The 20459-nt window shown below is 38.7% G+C and overlaps 1 protein-coding gene across 17 annotated transcripts in view; it reads left to right on the forward strand.

The window, feature by feature from the left end:
• The window catches only part of LOC141556822 (protocadherin gamma-C4), a 179701-nt gene that overhangs the window by 27213 nt on the left and 132029 nt on the right, over positions 1-20459 (forward strand). For 5 of the 17 annotated variants that reach the window (XM_074291623.1, XM_074291621.1, XM_074291650.1 and 2 more), the window contains one exon: positions 14747-14833. The exons of 6 other annotated variants lie outside the window; for them this stretch is intronic. In XM_074291623.1, the coding sequence (XP_074147724.1) occupies positions 14747-14833 (87 nt within the window). 6 more of the 17 variants (XM_074291654.1, XM_074291651.1, XM_074291626.1 and 3 more) reach the window with 6 other exon arrangements.

Consider the following 20459-nt stretch of genomic DNA (forward strand, 5'->3'; position numbering starts at 1 on the left):
CTAGGAAAGAAAATATTTTTCCATTGTAAATGAAAATAATCTGCTCTTCATCCACTTCATCCATTGCCTCGTGAACTAAGACAATAAATTTTCCCCAAAGTTTCATAGTCAATATGTCTGAAGTGGCTATTGAATCCACATATTCATCATGTCTTCCAGAGTGTCTCTGTATCCAAAATCTAGAACTTTCCTGCAATGACCCTCAAAGTTTAACACAATTAGAATTCCCTGATGGCTTGTAAGTGATATGTGTCTTTGCCTTTTCTAAAGCATGTAGATTACACACAAGATGTCTACTTTTCATGAGTTTTCTGTTTAAGGTGTGGGAGGGCATATTATAGATAGAATTTGATAATCACATCAACTTTCCATGAAGACTTTTGTGAGAAATTTACAAATCAACATAGTGCCTAACAAATCTGATGTTAAATACTAGTAGAATTAGTATGATTGTAAAAGGTAAAAATCCTTTTTTCACTGTCTCCGTTCTGATTAATTTTCTATGTGTGTATTCAAAGTTCTGGAAATTATCTAAAACTCAATTCTTAGTCTTTTTAAAATGTCCATTATGAATTTACTGATGTGTAAGGTAGGTGCATGAACAGATACTATAAAAATCCTATAGTTTCTTTCCGATACTGCTGATACAAACTAAATATACAAACTTTTCAACTAAAATTATTTAATTGAGTAAAAGACTAACACTTCAAAAGTTGATTTTTAGTGCATCATTTTTTGAAGCATATAATACATAATTTTCAAAATTATTTTTGCTTTTCAAGTGGAAAAGAAGTTGTGGTAATTGAGGTGGGGACGGGGGTGGGGGTGGAGTGGAGGAGAGGACTCAATACTTTCCATAAGTTTTTTTATTAATCTCTTCTGTGTGACAGTTTTTACAATGGGCTAAATACATAGTCAAATATGTATTTTTCTAGTAATACACATGTAGCATATATGTGTGTACATAGTTTATACACATTATATGTAAATATATTTTTTTACATCCTCTATATAATCCAATACATAAAGGTCCTCAATCTCCATTGATGTAAAGAAAAAGTGAGATCATCTATGTTAAACATTTTGCAAAAATCAAAAGTGCTATACATTTCATTTGTTATTGTATCTACTAACACTTTTTAGTTTTATGTATTCCTTTACTAATTGATGATGACCATGTATTGGAATTACTTTGTATATATTGGATCATAAATCTTGCTTTAGAATTTGTCTTCTTTTTCAAAGTTTCAGTTATTAAGTCATTAATTTCTTGAAGCACAGAAAAAAAGGATTTTAGTGTTATTTATTAAACAAATCAATTTGAGAGAATTCTTGAAATGCTTAAAAGATCAAGCACTCTTTATCCCTCCAATATTAGTAAGAAAGAAAAGCCAGACATTCTTCCTTTACTTCCAATATTGGAGTGGTGGCATTTGGAGCTGACTTTTTGAAGGAACTGCATAGAAACTTTCCACATAATAAGCAAGATGAAATGATGATTTCTTAAGTGGCTTCTCCTCTTTGTATCTCAAATTTACTTGGCTTATGTGAGAAGATACCAAATATATTTTTCTCTCCCTCTTTTTTTAGTTCCTAGGTTTTATTTTCATTCTATTTTTAATAAAAGATCACGGATAATTTTAGAAAATGATTTATTATTGTATATAAGAATATGCTTGAAATTCATATGTAGCATATTCCTATGAGAGGGAAATGGGGCAAAGGACATAATTTTTTTAAAAATACATAAGGTCACTTATAGACAATAAAGGATAACATGTCCAAATCTTTCAATGGTTCCAGTGTAATGTTAAAAGTCATAAAGGATGATATAGAGACAATTAGATAACTACTCGAGTGTATTTCTAGAAGAATATAGATGGAATGAAAAAAGTGAAAACTAAAATTTTAAAAATGAAAATGAAAAAAACTACATTTAGATGAGATCATCATGCAGTGTATCACAATATAAAGATGGTGAATCATTTTCTAGATAGAAAATTATTAAATAATTCGCATATTACTTAGAATGAACTTTCAATAATAGCAAATGAATTAATTAACTGCATGAATAAAAACTGAAAAAAAAAATAGCTGACTTAAACACATGCAAACTGTGTGATTTTGCAGAAACCTTGATTACTACCTTGGGTTTTTTTGCCTAACCCCCATGAATTTAGATAAATTCTTAATAAGAAGAAAATTAACCTTTCTTAGGATTTTCGAAGAAGTATAAAATGAAACAAAAACTACATTACCAAAGGCAAAGTTGCTTAGGTAAATTGCCTTGCAATTTGCTAGAGGTGTGTGGCAAATTGTATAGTTAACATTTGCACATTTTAAATCAAGTTTAAGGTTAGAAGAGAAAACAGAACTGATGTAAAGATTTATGTTTGAGGTGGGACTGAGGTGAAGTGGGGGGGGCGCCACCAATATTTGATTCTTTATTTTACATAAGGGATACTGAGATAAACGCACTTCTCTGTATGAACCTCTCGGTGCCTCTGTCTACTTATGAAGTGTCTGAGACAGATTAGTACTTTCTATAAAAGACTGCAGAATAATTTCAGCAATCATTGGGCAAGGAAGCGAACGCATACACATTCATTTCCATAACTCGGATCCCTAAGAATTTCCTGAAAAATTCATAATCATAAGAATTCAGAAACAATATGATCTCTGGGAAGGATCTGAAACACAAATTTTCGGGACCTTAGAAGCAGGAGAATTTGAGAGATGAAAAGAAGTGAGAAGCAAAAGGACTGGGCCCTGAGGCTGCAGGTACTGTTTCCCTTCTTGATATATTTGTTCAATCTTACACTTTCTGAGAAGATTCGCTATTCCATTCAGGAGGAAATGGAGAAAGAGTCAGTGGTGGGGAACCCTGACAAAAATCTGGAGCTCAATATTCGGAACTTGCCGGCTTGGAAACTGCAGGTTAGTTAAGAAAACGAATACTTTACTATGAGCTCAGAGAGTGGAGAATTACTAGTAAGAAGCAGAATAGACCGAGAGAAAATATGCCAGTTTGACTGTGCTCTACAGTTCGAAACAGTCGCTGAAAATCCAATGTTATCTTTTTTGACGATACAGAATATTAATGACAATCTACCACAATTCCGTAAAAGCTGTATTTCCCTAAAAATCAGTGAACTAACGCTTCCAGGAGTGAAATTTGCTCTGGCATTGGCAATAGATTTAGATGTAAACACAACTCCCTGAAAACATATGATATCAGTCCTGATTTCTCCTCTATCAGTGAAGGAAAGACCAGATAACAGTAAACACCCGCAATTATTTTTGGAAAAAATCCCTGGACAGAGAAATACAGAACTCTCACCATTTGGTCCTGATGGCCGTCGACAGTGGGGAACTAGACCAAAGCGGAACGGCTCACATCTGGATCAATGTTACCGACATCAAGGATAATGCCCCAGTCTTTAGCCAATGTGTACAAGGTCAATTTTTGGGAGAACTTGCTCCCAGGGTCCTCAGTACTACGTGTGACGGCCATTGACAAGGATGAGAGTGTTAATGCAGAAATCATCTTCTCTTACCTCCACCCCAATATCGGGGAAATTACAACTCAAGATATATTGAACTTTGAAGAAGCAAATAGGTAGATGGTGGATGTAGAAGCAAAGAATGGAGGAGGTCATAACGGCTCCTTGTAACATTCAAACTGAATGAAAATGACAATGCTCTGGGAGGTGAATTTCGTCTCGATCTCTGAGCAAATTCCAGAGGACTCTTTACCAGAAAAGTTATCTGCTCATTAAAACACATCACCGAGATTGGGGGTGGGGAGAAGGAGGGGTAGGAAATGTTCAGGTCTCATGTTATATCCAAAAAAAAATTGCCTTTCAAATTAGAATCGTCTTCCAGGAATTACTACAAACTATTGACAGATGGGCCTCTCTACCGTGAGCAGATTCCGAAATACAGCATCACGGTGGCAGCCACGTGCAAGGGAAATCCTGCTCTGTCCACCAGCAAAATATTCATCTTGAACATTACAGATGTTAATGATAACCCCCCAATTTTCCTTCAACCTTCCTATGTCGCATAGGTTTCTGAAAATAACCCTTTTGGTTCCTCTTTCGCCAAAGTGTTGGCGGAGGACGCTGACCTTGAGCAGAATGGTCATGTGTCCTACTTCATTGTGATTAATGACCTGGCCCTAACCTCCACTCTCCTTCTACGTTTCTGTCAATGAATATAGCGCAGACATCTTCGTACCGCGTACCTTCCCCTAAGAGCATATCTGCACTTTCGAACTGACACTGCAGGCCCAAGGTCTGGCTCCCCTCCTCTGACAGCTAACGTCAGCCTGCCAGTATTCATAGTGGATTGTAATGACAATGCCCCAAACATTCTATACGCAGCCTTAGCATCTGACAACTCAGCTCTTTACGATCTGCTTTCTAGACTTCCTGAGCCTGGTTACTTGGTCACCAAAGTAGTGGCAGTGGACGCTGATTCGGTCACAACGTCTGGTTGGCTTACCATGTGCTTCAGGCTACGGATCTCTGGTTTTTCAGTCGAGTCTCCGCACAGGAGAGGCAAAGACAACCAGGGCTTTGGCTGATAAAGATGTAACTCGACACCGGCTTCTGGTCTCCCTGCAGGATGTGGGCAACTCCCGTAGTCGGCCAATGTGGCTTTGCACCTGGTGTGTGCAGAGAGCTTACAGGAAGTGCTACCCGAAATGAAGGAGGAAAAGTCAGATATCCTGAACGCCCAGTCTGCATTACAGTTTTACTTAGTAATAGTTTTGTCCTTAATCTCTGTGGTGTTTCTTATCACAATGATACATCACTCTGCAACTTCGGAGATATTGCAATCCTAACATGTTGTGCTGTGTCCATGTGGATATTTACTCTAAGACTATATCTGATTTCTTCCCAAACTACAGTGAAGGAATTTTACGATATTTTTATAATCTGTATGTGGCCTCAGAAACAGGAAAGATTCAATGTAATTTTCTCAAATTTACTGAAGGAATGTTGCCTCCCGGAATCTCATCTTTGCCTTTTTGCTCAGCTACTCCATGGTACATAAGTTCTTTAAAATTATTATATTTCTCCATATTTAAGAGTTTATTTTCAATGTTGTCTATCTACCCTAATATACCGGACAGTATTTTCTTGGTAAACAAGATATTCTGTGACCTGAACTCTTCTTTTTGGCCATTCACATTAGACATGAATTTAAATGAGTGGAATAGCCAAGAGAAAAAAAAATACATTTTCCAACAAAAGAATTTCAGGATTTAAATTAAGTATAAGGATACAGATAATCACGAACTAACAAAGATTTTTTTTAAGATTTTAAAAGTTGTTATCCTACCTATCTTTTTTTTTTTTCTAAAAATAGCCCTTATTTGAAAAACTTAGTTCTAGTTTAGAGGCCCAAAATATCCAGTAAATAATGATCACTAAGTTACTGGGGCAAATGTATGAAGATGAGCTAGTTATTTGTGTTCTGGTCAAAGTTTGTTTAAATTAAAAGTAGTGATTGGAATGTCAACCAAATATACCTGTATCTTAAGTCAAAATCCCAGACTCCAAGAATTTTGCGTCTTACACTTACTGGCCTTTGATGGAGGAAATCCGACTGCTTCTGCCACTGTGCTCATTCTGGTGACCACTCTTGATGCAAATGACAATTCACCACAAAATTCTTTATTTCAAATATTTTAAAGTGACATGAAATATGATAACGTCTATAAGGAATCACTGATTTGTATCATGGCTCTCTGTAATATGTACATACATATTTATGTATATATGTATGATCTGTTTCCCTAAGTTGGGGATTCATTGAAATTCAAGTGTTTGGACAGTTTCCACTGTGCCAACGATGCAATAATTGATTAGGACTCTGGGCGCCGCTGTTCACCAGTTAGGAAGAGAAATCCAGCCAGATCCTCTTGACTTCCAACCGACAAAGCCAGACGTTGCTCAGACGCATAAAGAAAAGGCTGCTCAGACACGCAACTCCACCAGCAGAATTGAATCAACCAGAAAACACTCAAAACTAAGAAAACCGTGATGACTGCCTATCTTCAAGAATTTAGAAGACCCAAGAACTGATCCGGAGAGAATCATTGGGAGATTAAGCAGAAGAAATATCTGCAGCAGGATAACAATGACAGCTCCGCAGAGACTTCCGAGCAGCAGAGGGAGAATCTTGCTTTGCTTTCTGCTAGGAATTCTATGGGAGACCAGGGCCGAACAAATCCGATACTCAGTGCCGGAGGAGATGGAGAAGGGCGCCTTCGTAGGTGATATCTCCAAAGACCTGGGGCTGGAACCACAGAAACTATTGGATCGAGGAGCCCGCATTGTCTCCAGAGGTAAGAAACAGCATTTCGCTCTGAATTTCAGAACCGGCAGTTTAGTCACGGCAGACAGAATAGACAGGGAGGGGCTGTGTGAGAGAGCGTCCGTGTGTACTCTAAATTTAGAGATTCTGCTAGAAGACAAAGTGAAAATTTATAGAGTAGAAGTGGAAATAACTGATGTTAATGATAACATCCCCAGCTTTGGAACAGAAGAAAGGGAAGTCAAAATCCAGGAAAGTGCAGTGCCAGGAACAAGATTTCCTCTTCCAGAAGCTTTTGATTTAGATGTGGGGGTGAATTCACTGCAGAAATACAAACTGAGCTCGAACCATTACTTCTCTCTGCATATACAAAACGGAAAAGATGATGCCCAGTACCCTGAGCTGGTGCTGGAGCGAGACCTGGACAGAGAGAAGGAACCTAGCCATCGCCTTATACTCACTGCCTTTGATGGAGGAAATCCAGTTGGTTCTGCCACTGTGCTTATCCTCGTGACTGTTCTTGATGCAAATGACAATGCCCCACAGTTCACTCAATCCCAGTACAGAGTGAGTATTCCTGAGAACGTGCCAGTGAAAACATGTCTGCTCAGGGTGAATGCCACAGATCCAGACGAGGGAATGAACGGGGATGTGTCTTATTATTTCCGGAAAATTACTGAGAAAACTTCGCAATTATTCGAACTGAATGCGTTGACTGGGGATATAACAATTTTGGAAAATCTAGATTATGAAGAATGTAATTTCTATGATGTAGATATTGAAGCCCAAGATGGAGCTGGACTTCTGGACAGAGCCAAGATTCTGATCAAAGTACTTGATGTGAATGACAACGCTCCCGAAGTCACCATCACTTCTGTTATCAGCTCAATCTCTGAAAATTCTTCTGCAGGATCAGTGATTGCCCTTTTCAATGTGCACGACAGAGATTCCGGGGAAAATGGACAGGTCACGTGCTCCATTCCAGAAAATCTCCCTTTCAAACTTGAAAAGTCCTATGGAAATTATTATACTCTGGTGACCGACAGAGCCCTAGATCGGGAACAAGTCTCCATATACAACGTCACGGTGACAGCCACAGATGGAGGGAGTCCCCCTCTGTCCACTAACACTCACATCTCCCTGCACATAGAAGACATCAATGACAACCACCCAGTTTTTGTCCAGACATCCGAATCGACTTATGTCATGGAGAACAATCCCAGAGGAACTTCTATTTATTCTCTGACTGCTCATGACTCCGATATCGGGGAGAATGGTCACGTCACTTACTCCATCATGGACGATTTGATACATGGTGCATCTCTCTCCTCCTATGTTTCCATTAACTCTGAAACTGGCGTTCTCTATGCTCTGAGTTCCTTTGATTACGAACAGTTCCGAGAACTGAAGCTAGGAGTGATCGCCATGGACTCTGGAGATCCTCCTCTCAGCAGCAACGTGTCTCTGACTCTGTTTATCCTGGATCAGAATGATAATGCCCCGGAAGTCCTGTACCCCGCCTTCCCTACAGATGGTTCCAGTGGAGTAGAACTGGCCCCTCGCTCTGCAGAGCCAGGTTACCTGGTGACCAAGGTGGTAGCAGTCGACGGAGATTCTGGCCAGAATGCCTGGCTGTCCTACCGCCTGATCAAGGCCACAGAGCCTGGTCTCTTCTCTGTGGGTCTTCATTCAGGAGAAATCAGGACTGTCCGGACATTCCTGGATAAAGATGCTCTCAAGCAGAATCTTCTAGTGGCAGTGACAGATAATGGGGAGCTCCCCCTCTCTGCCACTGTCAGTATCACCATAATTGTGGCTGACAGCATCCCCAAGATCCTTTCTGAGCTCAGCAATCCCGAGCCATCAGATGACCTTAAAGACTCCAACCTCACATTCTACCTCGTCATCGCTGTGGCTGCGGTTTCCTGTTTGTTCTTTACCTTCATTGTCATTTTATTGGCGCTCAAATTACACAGGTGGAGGACCTCGAAGTTTCTGAGTGCATCTACTGGGCATTTTGGAAACATCCATTCCTCCCAGTTTGTGGGCATTGATGGAGTGAGAGCGTTTCTCCAAACACATACCCAAGAAGTTTCCCTCACCACTGACTCTCGGAAAAGCCAATTGATATTTCTGGGACCAAATTATGCAGATACTTTATCAATCCAGCAGAGCTCTGATAAAAAGGAACCTCCATTAATCCCTCACGAGTCATTTCTCTCTAATGAGGATCAGTCCTTCTTACAGGTATGCTGAACTTTAATTCTTAATGTAACTAATTATTTAATATTCTTTCAATCACAGATTAAATGTGAAAGGAACTTTAGTTTTCACTCAATCTTACTTCTAGCCCAATGTCAAAATCTCTTTCAACAACTTTACTAGTAGTTAGTCTCTGTTTGAGAGTACAAGTGATAAAAATCTTAGTAGGGTAAAATTTATGAAAAGTTCCAATTGTTAGACATATTTTCTTTACATTAAGCTCCAACTTTACTGTCTGCAACTTGTGCGCATCTAAACATAGCTCTACTATAGATACACAGAATTAGTCAAATTCTTCTTATAAATAGAATTAGAAGCCAGCTGATGAGACAAGGGATTCACTTTAGTTCTTAGAATTAGAATTAACGTCCATTGATGGCACAGTAGATAGAATACTGAGCCTGAAAGGAAGAACTGATTTCCAATCTGACCTCAAGGGCTTAATAATTATGTGACCCTGGGCAAAATATTTAACTTCTGTTTTTCTCAATTTCTTCGATTGTAAAATGGAGGTTATAATAGCACCCACTTCACAGGATTGTTAGGTGTAAAAAGTACTTGGCATAATCTGACACATAGCATGCATTATATAAATGCTTATTCTTTTTTTGTCCTTTGAATATTTGTAAGTTGTTATTGTTTTTTTCTTAAATCATATAGAAATGTAGATATGTGTGTGTCACACACATGCATAAAATTCCTCGTTCCCTCAACTGTTTTTTATTTATTTTTATTTCAATACTTGACAATCTGTGCTTCTTATGGTGAATGTTCATTTTATGAATGTACATATCAAATTTGACGTCTAACAAAAGATAAAAATCCAGTATTATGGGCTTACCAGTACAAAGTTAGGAGGAACAAGGTTGTAGCACTATTGCTTCTCTTATTTTCAACAAATTATTTCTATTATTCAATATGAAATTCCATTTGTTTCTTTGGCGTCTGCACCATACTATTGACTCATTTAATTTTCAATCGATTGAAATTGTTATTACTTTTTCAAATTAATTCTTGTTAATATAATTCTCTCCAGTCATTTATTTGATGCAGTCATTGTTTGGAATGAAAGTGTGAGATTCTATATTTAATCCTTTTATATTTAATCTTCACAGTCTAGTCTATTCTAGTCTGTAAAAATTAATTTTAAGTCTTAATTTTGTCATCTGGAACATTGTTTCCTTTCCGTATTTGTGTCGTTTACCAATAATAATAATAAGTCATGGTTTCTAGGTCTTGATTTATATTGATAAATTTCTTGAATAGGATTTTACTTTGCTACTGAAAAATCACTGTAACAAAGTCAGAAAGTTTATCTTGAACCCTCATCTTTGTATTTTCACCCCAACTCCTGACCCCCATTGAGAAAGAGAAACCATACAACAATAAAAGAATATGTAATCAAGCAAAACAAATCCCTAATTGGCAATGTCCAGAAAAAGAGGTTTCAATCTGCATACTTAGTCAAACACTTCTCTATGAGGATGTAAGCAATAAGTTTCATTATGAATGCTTTCAAATAAGTCAATATATTGTTCAGAGTTTCACATTCTTTTAGAATTATTTATTTGTACAATGTTGCTGTTGTTCTGTTCACCTCACTCTACATTAGTTAATTCAAATCTTCCCAGGTTTCTCTTAAATCATGCTTCTTCATTTCTTACACCTCAGTTCTTTACCTGTGATCATTTTTTACAGCTTTGAAAATGGGTATAGAGATGAGGGATGAGTCATGGACAAATATATCTTTAAGGACTTTGTTCCAGAGGAAATCCAATAGCTTTAGTGATAGAATCTAGGAATAAACCTCATGATAACCTTTCAAGGTTTCATCAGTTCTTTTTTTTTTTCCTGATCTACCTAATGTGAAGCATGGCATTGTAGGATCTCATGGAATAACCTTTTTGAGATGACATAAAAGACATGGTACGAAGTTCATTTATTTTCAAATACTTTTGCCATATCAGATTATAAATAAATTATTAATATACTTTCCACCTGATTTTTATAGAATAATTTTATTTTTCCATTTGAAAGAATTATTTCATTTTCAGTACAGACCTATTCTTATTTGATTTTTGTATTCTTTATATCCATGAACTATTAGATTGTTTGACCTTCTAAAAATTACTTATTTCAGCATGTTTTGGGAGCAAATTCTGATATTTTAAATTGCCATTCGTTGGAGATATTCCAATATGATTTTGTGCAGATATCCACCATGATATTCAATGTATTCCAGAAGAATGGCACCTTTGTTTCAATCATAATCGAAATATTCAAAGAACTAATACATTTGAACTTTTATTCACTTGGTTATTGTTTTGCTATAGTCGTATTGTTTAATAATAGTGATTTTAATATTTTCATCTATTTATAAATTTTATTTATTCTTAAGAGAACAGTTTTTACATATTCACTATCCAACATTAACCTTGTCTCTTTGGAGAAAAATGAAAATATTGCTGATGAAATCTATTATATGACATAATCACCCTTTTTTGAATAGTGTAATTAATAGTACAGTAACATCCCATCAGCGACTTGTCTTTGTGTATTGTTCTGGCAGTTATTGTTCCAAGAATCTTTCTGTGAGTTTTTAATTAAAATATGTCCGGAGGAGCACAGTAGGATACTGTGAAGATATGGCCTTCGTGGGAATTTGTTTTTCTTGGCTACTTGTTTGTAACAGGGGAAAAAAGAAGTATTGGGTTCACTGGACTCCACTATTATTAAAGTGGTGATTTTAAAAGAGAATATTCTGAAAGTGTCACAAAAATTCGCAGTCATTGAACCAGAAATCCTCAAATTCCCTTGCTTCTTTGAAACTTTGAAACATACTAAAACCATCCTTGGTATACATAGATTCTTTCAAGGGAGACCAGCTTTCTTCATGGATTGATGAAGCTGATTGATAGAGCTCCACTCAGCTTCACCCATCCTTTTACAATCAAAGAGATTAGCTAAAGCAACAGTAGTCTACTTTCAATCCCGAAGACGTTCAAATTCGAGAATGACTGAGGGACTAGATAGAGTCAGGCATGGAACTTGTATATCCTGACTACCAATTTAGTTTCCTTCCTTTATATTCAGACAGAACTTGAATGATTTCAATAAACCATATAAGTCATATTTACAACCTGAATGGCTCAATTATAAGAACATTGGATTGGATTTAAACCTGAAAGGGATCTTAGACTCCATAAAGTACAACCCTCTGATTTTACAAAAAAAAAAAAAAAAGAAAATAAATTGGTACAGAGAGCACAAGTAGGCAAAGTGACTTGCTTGAAGTCACACTGAGTAGTGCCTGAGGAAAGATTCCAACCCAAGCCTTTCTCTCCACACTACACCAAAATGTCTGCCAGAAAAAGAAATGTTTAACATTTCCAGTACAGTTGGGGGGTGAGAGGGGGAAGAGAAGGCATGGTATATTGAGAATAACAAATAATAATAATACTTTAGCAGATATATGTTTAAAAGTGTATTCCTTGGATATTACTGGAAATTTTTATCCTGGAGAAAAATGGATTTCTGTAGTATTGGCTGAAATTCTCCGACCGAGACACTGGGCGCCGCTGTCGGCCAATGTGGAGGGAGAGCTGGAAAAGAGAATCCCTTGTAGCTAGCTTCCTGAGGGGTAATTTCCTGTTCACCAACAAATCAACAAATTCATTTAAGCTCCAGTCTCTGGAGCACACGGATTTGCAGCTAGACAGTGAAATTGATCCTTCTTTAATATTGATTCTTACAACTCATGATCATCTATATTTCGTCTTCTGAGGAGCTAAAGAGTTTCTGTTTGCACAGAACCTGAGAGATGGGAAGGATCGCCGGGCAAAGAGCTCTGACTCTGAGGCCGCAGGTACTGGTCCCCTTTTTGGTGTCTTTGTTCTGTTGCGCGTTTTCTGAGCAGATCCGCTACTTCATTTCAGAGGAGATGGAAAAAGGATCGGTGGTGGGGAACCTCGCCAAGGATCTGGGACTAGAAATCCAAAATTTACCGAGCAGGAAGTTACGGGTTAGCGCAGAGAGGGAATACTTCAGTATCAGCTCAGAGAGTGGGGAATTGTTGGTCAGTGGCAGAATAGACCGAGAGGAGATATGTGGAAGAAAGCTCGTGTGCTCTCTTGATTTCGAAACAGTTGCAGAAAATCCCCTAAATATTTTCCATGTAACTGTGGTCGTGCTCGATATTAATGATAATGTTCCATTATTCAAAAGGTCTCATGCAAATTTAAAGATCTCAGAATCCATTCAAGTAGGCTCGTCCTTTCCTCTAGACCCCGCTGTGGATTTAGATGTTGGAAGTAATTCTCTGCAAAGATACTACCTTGAACAAAACAGTTACTTTGATCTAACAGTGAAACAGAGTCCAGATGGCGAAAAATATCCTGAGTTGATACTGAAAAAATCTCTGGATAGAGAACAGCAGAGTTCACATCAATTGGTTTTGATGGCCCTGGATGGTGGGCAGCCACCACAAAATGGCACAGCTCAGATCAGAATCAATGTTGTGGATGCCAATGACAATGTCCCGGTATTCAGTCAGCAAGTTTACCGGGTCAGTGTGCGGGAGAACCTGCCCCCAGGATCCACTCTACTGCGTGTGTCGGCTACCGACCAGGATGAGGGAGTCAATGCAGAAATTACTTACTCCTTCCAAAACGTAGATGAAGATGTGAAACTTTTATTCGACTTGAATCAAAAGACAGGAGAAATAACGACTAAGGATAATCTGGACTTCGAGAATATTAGTAGTTACACCCTGAGCATAGAAGCAAAAGACTTTGGAGATCTAGCATCACACTGTAAAATCCATATAGAAATTGTCGATGAAAATGACTGTATCCCCGAAATAACTGTGGCATCTATGTTCAGTCCAGTGCCAGAGAATTCTGAACCTGGCACTATCATTGCACTTCTGAAAATCCGTGACAGAGATTCGGGAGAAAATGGAGAGGTTATGTGTTATTTTCAAGAAAATATTCCCTTCAAATTGGAATCCCCTTCCAAGAATTACTACAAGATATTGACAGAGGGAACTCTAGACAGAGAGCATACCTCAGAGTATAATATTACTGTGACTGCCACTGACAAAGGAAACCCCCCTCTATCCACCAGCAAAATCATCCTCCTAGTCGTTGGGGATGTCAATGACAATGCCCCGGTCTTCCTTCAACAATCTTATGTGTCTTACATTCCTGAGAACAATCCCTCAGGGACATCTATTTCCTGTGTCTCAGCAGTTGACCCAGACTTGGAGAAGAATGGCAGTCTGTCTTACTCTATTATTTGGAGCGATCTCCCTACCCTGCCACTGTCCTCCTACGTGTCTGTCAATGGACACAGAGGAGACATCTTTGCGCAGCGGTCCTTCGACTATGAGCAAGTCCACACCTTCGAGCTAATTCTTCAAGCCTGTGATGCTGGCTCCCCTGCCCTCTGTGCTAATGTTTCAGTTCGAGTGTTCGTAGTGGATCAAAATGACAATGCCCCAATCATTCTTTACCCGGCACTCGGGGCCGAAGGATCAGCCCTCTTTGATATGGTCCCACGTTCTGCGGAGCCAGGCTACTTAGTCACTAAGGTGGTGGCAGTGGATGCTGATTCGGGACACAATGCCTGGTTGGCCTACCAAGTACTGCAAGCCACAGATCCGGAACTCTTCAGCTTAGGACTTCATACAGGAGAGGTTAGGACTAACAGGGCCTTGTTTGACAGAGACACAGCCAAGCACCGCCTGCTGGTCTCTGTGCAGGATGGTGGACAGCCCCCTTTGTCATCGACTGTGACTCTGCTTTTGGTTTTTGCAGACAGCCTGCAGGAGGCCATGCCAGAGATAATGGAAGAGCACTCTGAGATTCCAGACTCTCAGTCTGAGCTGCAGTTTTATTTGGTAATAGCTTTAGCCCTAATTTCATTGTTGTTCCTAGTCACAGTGACACTGGCCATTGCCCTTCGCTTAGGAAAGTCATCAAATTCATCTATATTCAGATGTTTCTCTGTGGATTTTTGCTCTAAGACTGGGCACATCATCCCCCCAAACCACAATGAAGGAACTTTACCATATTCTTATAATCTGTGTGTTGCCTCTCAAGGGGGAAGGATGGAATATAATTTTCTTAAACTGACTGGGGAAATGTCATCCCCACAGGATTTTCTCTTGAATGATGCTTCCAGGATCCTGAATAACACTAATGGGGAGCTCCAGGTCACCTCTAACATAGGCATTCCTTCTCATGTAAGTTTTTGCAATCATCTCTTTTTTTTTGACAATGTTTTCATTGTGCATTAGTTCTTAAAATTTAAATAGCTTGATTGTGAGTAGTTGGGGATTTGTAAGTTTGACATACTTTCTCTGTCCTCTAATTTACTAACAAACATTTTAAGTAGGCAAGTGTGTGTGTGTGTGTGAGAGAGAGAGAGAGGGGGGGGGAGAGGGAAGGAGAGAGAGAGAGAAAGAGAGGGAGAGAGAGAGAGGAAGAGAGAGAGACAGAGACAGAGACAGAGACAGAGACACAGAGAGACAAAGAGACAGAGAGACAGAGACAGAGGGAGAGAGGAAAGGAGGAAGAGAGGGAGGGAGAGGGAGAGTGAGGGAGAGAAAGAGGGGGAGAAAGAGAAGGAGAGATGGAGTTTATCTCTCATTTATGACCTTCCTTGGTTTGAAAACATTGAGCTTTCCTGGAACTGTGAGGTCTGCACTTTTTGATCTAGCCATTAATATTCTTCACAAATTATTGGACTTTGATAAAGGATTTCCCCTCGCCCCATAATTTCATGGTTCAAATTAAGTAAAAAGCTTATTGACAGCAGTTTCCTAAAAGAATGTTTTTTAAAACTTAAATTACATTCATTTTTAAAGCACAGAAATTTTTTCCAGTTCCAAATTCTTTCCCTCCCTTTATTCTTTTCTCACCTAATGAGAAGGTAAGAAAAGTAAAACCTATCACTAATATGGCTAGTTATGCAAAATGAATTTCTACATTAGCCATACTAAAATAATTCTTAATTAACTTTTTACTTTCATCATATCCATTGAAAAATTACTCTTTGGTTTTACTGTTCATCAATAATTTTGTATATTCTAGTCTAGAAATAAAGTCCTTCATCAAACATTGGTAATATATAATGTAAATATAATAGAGGTTTTCGAATTCTGCCTTCCAGAAAATTATGAATATTGAGGAAAATAAGATTTTTAATATTTCAAGAGCCAAAATTCAAGTATGCAGAACACTTATACCAATTATATTTAATTTTCTTTTGTTTTGTACTTTGGTGTTTAGATGTTTATGTTGGGCATTCACATTTGAATATTGTTAGCTAATTATGATTACACAAGGGTTTATATAAAGTAACTAGATCTTTTTTGCATTCTGAGGATTCCTTGAATAAAACATTAATATATTTAATATTTTAAAAAATAAAAATCTCTGAGGGGCCTGCAAAGAAATGTAATTGTTACATTGTTTCTACTTTTATTGGCTGAGTTGAAACTCATTCAGAATCTCTTAATGAGGTCCATGGCATAAAATTATAACAACTCCTAAGAAAACCACTTTTCATTTTTAGAAACACAAATCTCTTCATCTCACTTAGTACAAAAGCACTTCATCTTGGAGGTGTAGGAATTTATTACTTAAGAATAGCTTATGCCGAGACTGAGGACTTATAATGAAAATACGGGGTGGAATAAAGAAAATGCAAAGAAACCATGAATACACAATGAATAATCTTATTGAAATAAATTCTACGAAATAAAAGAAGAGTTACTGTTTTGAAGTCTACAATCGTTACATGTTTTTGGATGTTCGCTGGATTTGCCTCGAAAATTAAATGAAATATGTGTTCCTTTTAAAAATGTTTCAAAGCAATAAAATTATTAGGAAGCTATTTTAAACCAAATGTATGTTTTGCTCAAAAATGTTGTAGTAATCGGTTAGGACTCTGGGCGCCGCTGTTGACCAGTAAGGAGATGAATCCAACCTAAACTTCCCAGCAGCCCACAAAGCCTAGGCATATAATGTCAGCTTCCCGTTAAAATCAAATCGGCCACAAACTGTCCTCTCTAAGTTGGAAGAGGCTGGGGCATCTTAATCCCCTTGGACACTTAAGATCGGAATGCTAATTCATATACTAAGGTCGGGCCTGCAAAAGGAATAAAAATCCAATATCGAGGCAACAATGGAGGCTAGACAGAAAATCGGGAACTGCCATGGAATAATCCTGATTTGCTTTCTCCTGGGAGTGCTATGGGAGACTGGGTCTGAGCAGATCCGCTACTCAGTGCCCGAGGAGATGGAGAAGGGTTCATTTGTGGGCGACATTGCCCAGGACCTTCGGTTGGAGCCCCGAAAGCTGTCAGAGCACGGAGCCCGCATAGTTTCCAGAGGTAAGAAGCATCATTTTGCTTTGAATGTCAGAAGCGGAAGCTTAGTCACAGCGGACAGAATAGATAGGGAAGAGTTGTGTGGGAAAGCATCCGTGTGCGTTGTAAACGCAGAGATTCTATTAGAGGATAAAGTGAAAATTTATGGAATAGAAGTGGAAATAATTGATATCAACGATAACGCCCCCAGCTTTGGAACAGAAGAACGGGAAATCAAAATCAGCGAAAGCGCAGTGCCAGGAACAAGGTTTCCCCTTCCGGAAGCTTTTGATGCAGATATAGGAATGAACTCCGTTCAGAGCTACAAGTTGAGTTCGAATCATCATTTCTCTCTGCATGTGGAAAAACGAACAGGTGGGAGCAAGTTTTTGGAGTTGGTGCTTGAACATGCTCTGGACCGAGAGGAGAAACCTGTTCATCACCTCACTCTCTTGGCTTCGGACGGTGGAGATCCGATTCTCTCTGGCACTCTACGAGTTCCTATCACTGTTCTGGATGCGAATGACAACGCGCCAAAGTTTACTCAATCTCTGTATAGCGTGAATGTACCTGAGAATTTACCACAGGGTTCACAGCTACTCGCAGTGAGTGCTACCGACATGGATATAGGAATAAACGGGGAAGTCACTTATTATTTTCAGAAAATTACAGAAAAAACATCTCAGTTATTTCATTTGAATGCTTTGACTGGAGGTATAACAGTACTGGGAAATCTAGATTATGAAGAATGCAATATCTATACTATAGATATTGAAGCCCGAGATGGGGCTGGACTTCTGGCCATAGCCAAGATTCTGATCAAAGTACTTGATGTGAATGACAACGCTCCCGAAGTCACCATCACTTCTGTTATCAGCTCAATCTCTGAAAATTCTTCTGCAGGATCAGTGATTGCCCTTTTCAATGTGCACGACAGAGATTCCGGAGAAAATGGACAGGTCACGTGCTCCATTCCAGAAAATCTCCCTTTCAAACTTGAAAAGTCCTATGGAAATTATTATACTCTGGTGACCGACAGAGCCCTAGATCGGGAACAAGTCTCCATATACAACGTCACGGTGACAGCCACAGATGGAGGGAGTCCCCCTCTGTCCACTAACACTCACATCTCCCTGCACATAGAAGACATCAATGACAACCACCCAGTTTTTGTCCAGACATCCGAATCGACTTATGTCATGGAGAACAATCCCAGAGGAACTTCTATTTATTCTCTGACTGCTCATGACTCCGATATCGGGGAGAATGGTCACGTCACTTACTCCATCATGGACGATTTGATACATGGTGCATCTCTCTCCTCCTATGTTTCCATTAACTCTGAAACTGGCGTTCTCTATGCTCTGAGTTCCTTTGATTACGAACAGTTCCGAGAACTGAAGCTAGGAGTGATCGCCATGGACTCTGGAGATCCTCCTCTCAGCAGCAACGTGTCTCTGACTCTGTTTATCCTGGATCAGAATGATAATGCCCCGGAAGTCCTGTACCCCGCCTTCCCTACAGATGGTTCCAGTGGAGTAGAACTGGCCCCTCGCTCTGCAGAGCCAGGTTACCTGGTGACCAAGGTGGTAGCAGTCGACGGAGATTCTGGCCAGAATGCCTGGCTGTCCTACCGCCTGATCAAGGCCACAGAGCCTGGTCTCTTCTCTGTGGGTCTTCATTCAGGAGAAATCAGGACTGTCCGGACATTCCTGGATAAAGATGCTCTCAAGCAGAATCTTCTAGTGGCAGTGACAGATAATGGGGAGCTCCCCCTCTCTGCCACTGTCAGTATCACCATAATTGTGGCTGACAGCATCCCCAAGATCCTTTCTGAGCTCAGCAATCCCGAGCCATCAGATGACCTTAAAGACTCCAACCTCACATTCTACCTCGTCATCGCTGTGGCTGCGGTTTCCTGTTTGTTCTTTACCTTCATTGTCATTTTATTGGCGCTCAAATTACACAGGTGGAGGACCTCGAAGTTTCTGAGTGCATCTACTGGGCATTTTGGAAACATCCATTCCTCCCAGTTTGTGGGCATTGATGGAGTGAGAGCGTTTCTCCAAACACATACCCAAGAAGTTTCCCTCACCACTGACTCTCGGAAAAGCCAATTGATATTTCTGGGACCAAATTATGCAGATACTTTATCAATCCAGCAGAGCTCTGATAAAAAGGAACCTCCATTAATCCCTCACGAGTCATTTCTCTCTAATGAGGATCAGTCCTTCTTACAGGTATGCTGTTTTTTAAATAGTATTTAATACCTGACATATTTTACTCGAGTTGTGAAATAGTATCAATATCTAGCCAAATTTCCAACTTTACTATGGCAATCTTCTTCGTAATAATCTGGGCTGTGAGATAGTGATTCTCTGTTTAAGATCTTCAAAATATGTATCTTAGCTCAGAAAGGTTTTTTTGTTATTTGTTTTTTTTTTTTTTTTTTTTTTTGGGGGGGGGAGCAAGGTAATTAATTGAGATGACTTGCCAGGGTCACATAGCTAGTAAGTGTTAAGTGTCTGAGGCAGAATTTGAACTCAGGTCGTCTTGACTTCAGAGTCGGAACTCTATCCACTTCATCATCTTGCTGTTCCGGAAATTATTTTGTCGGTTTTTTTTTTTTTTTAAACTTCTAATTGTTAGCCATTTCTTTACTTTGACCACACATATAGATAGCTTTAACTGAGTCGACTGATTTTTGTATAGAGTAGATCTAATTCCACATGTAAAGCAGCCTTCAAATAGAGATTGCTTTAGCTTACTCAATGTCTTATCTTTTTCCTATATATTCCTGACTTTTTCAACTATTCAGTATATTCTTTGGTTTAAAGAAACTTTATTGTCTGTACGTCTTCTTGTAGAAGTTCATATTTTGTCATCTTCTCAACTGAATTCAGTAACTCAGGACGTGAACTGATCATTGTTGAAAATAGTGATATTATTCCTTCTCTTTGAACACTATTTTATTAACCTAGATCATATAACTAACGTATTGAGTTTTCTTTCGATTGTAATGCCTAATATATTTTTCAGATTCATTAATAAAAATCAATTTTACCTCTCCTATATTTTCACTATTGATTTTGGGCTAAAGAATAGCATTTTATTTATCCTTATACTTGTTGTAGTTAAAGTCTGTTGATATATTTTTGAATCCAGATTCATAAAAAAAACATTGTTTTGTGCATATCCATGTCATATGCCCCCCCCAAAAAAACCCAATGATTTTTAATTCTTCACATATGTTGGGCAACATGTTGAATAAGATTGTGCTCTATGGAGGAGTGAAGAGTGAATGACATTCAAGAGACTTTATTTCTAGTACCATCACTTCCCTCTCCCTGGCTTTCTCCTTCTCTTCTGTCAAATAATGATGCTAGATCCTAGGGGTTTTTTTAGTCTTTTTTCCATCTGTATATATTCTTTGACTTCAATTGTAGTCATAGATAAAATCTTATGGTACTCCGTTACATTAGCATCAATCTCTGAT

The sequence above is a fragment of the Sminthopsis crassicaudata genome, chromosome 2, assembly GCF_048593235.1.
Source record: "Sminthopsis crassicaudata isolate SCR6 chromosome 2, ASM4859323v1, whole genome shotgun sequence".
Taxonomy (NCBI): Eukaryota; Metazoa; Chordata; class Mammalia; order Dasyuromorphia; family Dasyuridae; genus Sminthopsis; species Sminthopsis crassicaudata.